This window comes from Plectropomus leopardus, unplaced genomic scaffold, assembly GCF_008729295.1.
Source record: "Plectropomus leopardus isolate mb unplaced genomic scaffold, YSFRI_Pleo_2.0 unplaced_scaffold8685, whole genome shotgun sequence".
Classification (NCBI taxonomy): domain Eukaryota; kingdom Metazoa; phylum Chordata; class Actinopteri; order Perciformes; family Serranidae; genus Plectropomus; species Plectropomus leopardus.
In genome coordinates, this window is record NW_024695738.1 from 1 (window position 1) to 6,700 (window position 6,700).

Genomic DNA, 6,700 nt, shown 5'->3' on the forward strand with positions numbered 1-6,700 from the left:
TGTGTGTGTGTGTGTGTGTGTGTGTGTGTCTTACCCGCAGGGACCAGATGTTCATGAGGCCTCCCACTCCTCCAGATGCCAGAGCCAGGCCGTCGGGGCTGAAGGCCAGCGTCCTCACAGGAGTGATGTGTCCTTTCAGCTGGAAAACACACGTCGCTCCGTCTTCTGACCACCGTGAGGACTGAGACACAGAGACAGCAGGTGAGCGGAGGGACGCAAACAGTGCACTGTACGTGTAAAGAGTGAGCTGCACCACGTGTAGGTATGTCAGTCAAATCAGATTTAGCTGTTCAATGCAAATATTCAACAATGTGTTTGTTTTTCAATGTAAAGTTTTGGAGTTTGACCACAAGAAATAAGATTAAAAAACATTAAATGTATGGGAAACACTGTTATTGTATGAAGTGCATACAGCTGGTCATCTGGTAAGAGCTGAGAGAGGAGAGCTGCAAGGGAGGGGTCTATTTTCAGTCTTTTTTTCCCTTTTACAGATTTCTAATATAAGGGCGATATGGTCCTTAAATAATACCACGATATTTCAGGGTATTTTTGCGATACAATGTTCTTGATGATATGACAAAATACTGAAAAAACGTTTTGTAAATTGCAAATTCAAAAACATACAAACACAAAAAAATTAAAGTTATAGTTTTATATGTCAGCAGCAGTTTGCCTTCAAATCTTCAGAGCAGAGCGGACAGAAACTGTGCCTTTAGCCCTGCTTGTTGCTGCTGCGCCAAACTGCATGACGTCCTTATGTGAAAAAGTTGAGCTATTTCTAATGTCATCATATATGATCTTATTGTATTGAAAAATCATACCAGTAAAATCCTGGAATATAATATGGCACGAGGACTGTACCCACCTCAGATTTATGCCAGTCGAATCGGATTTGGCAGTTCAATACAAGTAATTGTTCTGTTTTCCTTACAAAGTTTTAACGTCATTATTCATGAAGACATACTACATACCATGAATTTGGGTTTTGTTTCGTTTTCCCACCATCCCTCTGACTCAGTGGAAGAGGATTCTGGGAAGTTGGAGATGTTCTGCGGGACCGTCCAGACGGTGACCAGACCGTTCTGACAGCATCTGAAAAAACAAACACGGCAACACGTGAAAATGGATCCAGGAAATATTCCTGCGTGGACATACAGTTTGTCTCCTCCCTCTTCTTTACTGAGAAACTCGTCTTCGTGAAAAACGCTGCGCAGATACGAGTCACTTTAACCCCTGAAGAGAAAACCTCATAAACTCTCTAATGAGACCACAAAGTCTCATCAGCCAAAATTCCTGATAGTATCTGAGGACGACCTACATGGCCAACATGCTGAGGGGCTTCGGGCCGCGTCCCAGCTGGCTACACCAGGCCACGCCGTGCACCGGGGACGGGTGTCTGAGGCTCTGCAGGCAGCGCCAGCCGGAGCCGGAGCCCGAGTCGGAGCGAGGGTCGGGACTGGCCCACAGCTTCACGGTCTCCTCTTTGGCGCAGGTCAGCAGGATCTCTCCCGTGGGACTCCACTTCATACTGGTGATGGACTCCTGAAACAACACGCAGACGGTCAGCTCTGAGGAGAGTCTGAGAAAGAGGAGACGCGTAGAAATAGTTCACCTTGTGTGCGTCGATGACCACGATGGCTCCTTTTTCTAAAGGCTCTTTGGATCCGATCAGCAGTTTGCCGTCTGCGTAGCCCACTGCGAACGGTTTGTCCTCACTGTACCAGGCGATGTGCATCACCGCCACTGAGAGACGAGCATCGTTATCAAACAACTGATAATCTGACAGGAGTTTCATCGCGCACAGACGATAATGTTACCACAAAAACACTCAGCACAAACATCAGTCACTCATTCTCAGACTCCCTCTGCGTACCATCCTTCCTGTAGCAGTGCTCCAGCTCGGTGCGGTGCATCGTGGACGTGTCCAGCACCTCGATGAGGCCCAGAGATCCGTCCATTCGTCCCACTAGCAGCATGTCTTTGGGTTCCCCGCACCACAACGACTCTGCTTCCTCTTTGGGCCAAGCCAGCGCCGACACCCAGTGAGGCTGCACGTCCAGGAGGCCCTTACCACCTGAGAGGAAGAGGAGGAGGAGGAGGAGGAGGAGGAGAGGTCACAGTTGAATGTCATTCCCACTGTACACATCTTGCTTTTTAATGCAATGAGAATGAGTTCAATCAGCATTCACACAAGGGCCACAACTCTGCAGCAGACGGCAAGAAATTCTGCTCAAGATGTAATGACATGTCGTCACTAATCACTGTCCGTGTCCTCCCGAGCAGCTAAACATCGATCCAAATACATCTGCACCGAGTTTGAGAGAAAGACCGAACAAGCAAGAGGCATAAAAAAGGAAGAAACCACGGAAAAGTTTACAAAAACGTCTGTTCGTGCTGCTGTCTACAGCCAACAGAAGGGCAGACTCGCCTACTGCAGGGGTGCGTTCACTGGCAGTGGGGATGCAGTGATCCCTTATATTTAGCAGGTTTACCTGTATTTGAAAAACCTGCGAGCAGGTATTTTGGTAGGAAAAGGGTATTTGTGTAAAACTGCAAACCTGGACATTTTATTAACATGATAAAATACATCTTTTTGGCATAGTTGCAGCCTAAAATGCCTCAGTACACAGCAGCTTTACCAAAAAAACTGCAATGCATGTTGTGACAAATTGACCTTTTATTTCATGAAATTGCAGGTAAAGGTAAAAATTGCACACAAAAAAAATGCTGCAAAGGCAATTAAACATGGCGGCGCAACATGGCGATCTCTGCAGGCGAGCACCTGCACCATGCGTGCACGTAAACGGCTCATTCTAAGGAAACAAAAACACATGATTCTTATTTTCAGCTGATAATAAACTAAAGAAAACATATCGTTGAGATTATGAACGTGTGGCAGGTGGAACCTGGAAAAAGGGGAGGTGCAACACCTGGTGATGTTTTTTAGATAGAGAGCGACCTGCAGGAGGGACGCAGGCTGCAGGGTTTCAGGCCGTTTTTTTTTTTACTTTCTTTCCTTTTTATTTTGTTCTTTATTCTATTTTCTGACCTGCTAAGTTAAATTATTAGTCCTGTCAACTCTGGCATATTTACATTTGTATTTTAAACCGATGTTCATTAATATGCTGTGTCCCTTTTAAATAAATAAATAAATAGTTTGACCTCCTGGGTTTTGTTTAGTTGTCTAGAATTTGAACATTTAACCTTCATGCAGTGTCACCGTGTGCTCGTTTTAGTAAGACGTGCACGCAATTCAGTAATTCGCTTACTTATTTTTTCGTTTTTTAAAACATGCATGTCACATCCTGGGCTATGTAGAAATGAAACAGAGTGCCACTGTACTGATGTGAGTTTGGGCGTGAAAGTTTAACCCCTGCCTTGTTTAGTGGGTAAACCCTGAGGAGGGCACAGTGAGACGAAATAAATCGAAAAACTGAACTTTCGTAATTGAAATATTTTCCATGATTGACCTCCTTTACTGTCACTCTTTATGCTGCAGACCTGTATTTGATGTAACAATTACATTATATCTACTTTCTGATAATTTATCCTTAAATCCGACACACTGGAGCTTTAAAAGTTATTATTGAAGTCAAAAAGAAAAAATTAAATGTTTCAGCTGATTCCTGAGAACAGTGATGTTTTTTCACTCTTTACATTACGAGCAGTGTTAGGTGTTTAACGGACTGAAGATTACACTAATTAAAACTAAACAACGCCCACAGATAGATGCTAATGCACAGACACAGACGCATTTCAGCGCTCATGGAAAATAATAAGAATGTGACTGAAAGTGGCCGCGGACAGATGGTCCGTGCTGCTGGGCGTCTGGTGGGAGGCAGGAAACCGTGACCGGACCACATCCAGAGCATCTATTTTTAATGGGAGCCATAAAACCTCTCATTCATATTCAGCTGACCTCACACAGCAGCGATACGAGCACGGCCGCAGTTTATTTTTTCACTGACACACCGTGTTTAACCAGAGTGAAGAGCCCGGAGGAGCAGAAACAAACGCTCACCATTAACCTGCCAGATGTTGACCATTTTGTCCATGGCGGAGGCCAGATATTTTCCAGTGACGCTCCACGCCAGAGGACACAGACACGAGTCGCCGGGAGATCCTAAACCTGACATGCCCTCCTCTGAAGAGCCGTCACTGCGGAGAGAAGACACAACAAACACAGACAAGACCGAAACTCAGAGCCGAGCTCAGATATTCATTTCAGAATCAGACATCTGACACAGTGTCCCCCTGCTGTCCCCTGATCTCTTCTAGTGGGACAAAGACACATTTCACCCTGGTGGACAATAAAGATCTAATCTACTCTGTTGTGTTTAACTGTATTGTATCCTCATAAAATATATCGAACTGTTGTCCATCAGCACATAAACAGTGTTTTGTCTTTCTGTTTTTGATTGTTTTTGTAGTTTTCCTGTTTTGTTTTTTTAAGTTGTTGTTTTTGTTTCCTTTTGCCTTCAAATTTGAATTTCAGATTTGTTCATCATCATGATGCAATGTTAACTAGTGTGGACCTCAGGAAGATCAGACCGGATGATTTATCGGAGGACAGATACTGATGTTTTTGGGAGGTTAAAACACGTTTAGCTGCTGTGGCTGTTCTCAGCTGTGAACTGCATCTCTTCCATGTCGGACAGCAGTCTGCTTCTCTGAGCTGGAGACGTGCTGACTGACGCCTGCTGTCTGTAACACGCTGACGGGGGATCAGTGTCTCATAAAACCCCACTTTTAAACATCTGAGCCATCCCTTTGACATCCTGAGGAGCGTGTCGCAGGGACAAAGAGACTGTAGTGTGACGTTTGAGGAAGTCTTACTCCTTGTTGAAGATGCAGGTCTGCTGGAGCGTGTACTGGTTCTTGGTGACGTTCCACATCCTGACCGTCCCGTCGTTGCCGCTGGTGGCCAGCAGGCCTTTCTTACTGCACCAGCCGCATGTGATGACCTGAGTGAGACACATTTTCTTTAATAAACAGCTGAAATCACGGCGTCTGAAGCAGATCCTCACCCTGTGCGGACTCACTCTGCTCTGGTGAGCCTCCAGCTTGATGAAGGAGCACTTCCGCAGGTCCCCCGCCATGTCGGCAAAGGTCTGCGGCCGGCTCTGGTTGTTGTCACGGTCGTGGGCGGCCAGCGTGCGGACCAGCTGCTGGGCGGCCCACTGGCGGTGCTGCGAGGAGAGCCTGGAGGACAGGCAACAGGCCGCCAGAGCGTTGGCCAGCTCCAGAGGCCCTACAGCGGAGGGATTATGGGAAGGATGGGCATACAAATGCGCAATTAGACCTGCTCGACACGAAAAGAGGGTGACAAAGTGGCCCGGTGAGTGAGAGGAGGAACAATGATCAACGTGACAAAACAGAAAAACACAGAAAAACCACAGAGTGACCCGAGTGATCAGACAGAAACACAGCGAGAGCCACGACGGCTGCACAGACATCACTCATGATCATCACTAAATCAAACACATGATCAGAATTATGAGACGATGCAACACTGGACCTCATTCACCAACATCTCACCAGGTTTATTCTTAAACTAGTTCTTAACCCTTTGAAACCTGGAGCGACGTCACTTTTCTGGTGCTGTTTTCAGACGCCTTTTTATGGGCAAACAGGCAAACTGGTGCGCTGTCTTTTTTTAAAAAAAACAGGCCAAATCTTGGCAAATGTTCTTAGAAACATCTTAGAAAATGATTTTTAATAAGCTAGAGAAAAATGTCTAGGAAAAACAGAAAAAAAAAGCTACAGAAAAACTTTATTCATAATTGTCATTATTGCGTAGAACAGTTTTGGTGAATGAGGCCCACTGCTTTACATTTAGCATGTTGAAAAACAGATGATGGGACAGAATAACTTGAATGTTTGAGGTCAAATTACAAAGAAAAAAAACATCTGAGGCAAAAAAAAATTGAAATAAATACGATAAAAGTCGTTAAAACGGCTCAATTATTCAAGGCGGTGCATTGAATTAATACATTAAAATTACACTTATTTAAGAAAATAAGAGAAAATGGAAAACAAAGAAAAAACAATGCAAACAGTTTCTAATTGCTACTTACTGATCACATTAAATACTAATAAGAAACATGAATGATTCTGACGCAGATGAGATGCAGAAATGAACCGACTCGCCGACAGATTGGATGAAATGAAACTCCAGATCATTTTTATCTCCTGCTCCTGCGAGTCTACAAACCTCTTTTCTCCATATCGGCTTTATCGTACGCAGGTCGCAGTCTGGCGCCTTTATCTGCCAGCAGCGCCACCAGAGCCTGCGTCACCACGAAGTTCGGAGACGTGACGAGCTTGTTCTCCTCGGCCACGCCGCGCAGGAAGCTGGGAAGGAACTTCCTCTGGATGGGGTCGTCCACGGTGGTCAGATTCATGCCGGTGGCTGCTGAGATTAGATTCTGGAGGGGCAGAAGTAATGCGTTTTATACAGAGTATTTATGAAGCGGCAGCGTGTTTTTTTAAACAGATAACTGAACGCAGAGCAGAAAAACAGGCGTCCTGCAGGCCTCAGCATTTAACAAACTAACATTTAACTCATCCATCAGCTCTTTTCTCTTATTTTCTGTCACCTCTCTACTGACCTCTATCTAAATAAAAGCAAAACATATGTAAAAATAAAAAAATACACTGGCTACAAGAAAAAAAAGTCAATTATGAAAACACATTAAAT

At 44.8% G+C, this 6,700-nt stretch overlaps 1 protein-coding gene across 1 annotated transcript; it reads right to left on the reverse strand.

Annotated features, from left to right (window-relative positions):
• Positions 1–34: 34 nt before the first annotated feature.
• On the reverse strand, positions 35–6,435 carry LOC121940431 (probable E3 ubiquitin-protein ligase HERC1; the record flags this gene model as incomplete). Its single annotated transcript, XM_042483209.1, has 9 exons — positions 6,215–6,435; positions 5,043–5,251; positions 4,837–4,964; positions 4,022–4,158; positions 1,874–2,074; positions 1,613–1,743; positions 1,319–1,542; positions 972–1,092; positions 35–181 (listed from the first exon to the last, which is right to left on the reverse strand). Coding segments are annotated over exons 1-9 (1,488 nt in total), but the record flags the coding sequence as incomplete, so codon positions are not given.
• Between the last annotated feature and the right edge of the window lie 265 nt (positions 6,436–6,700).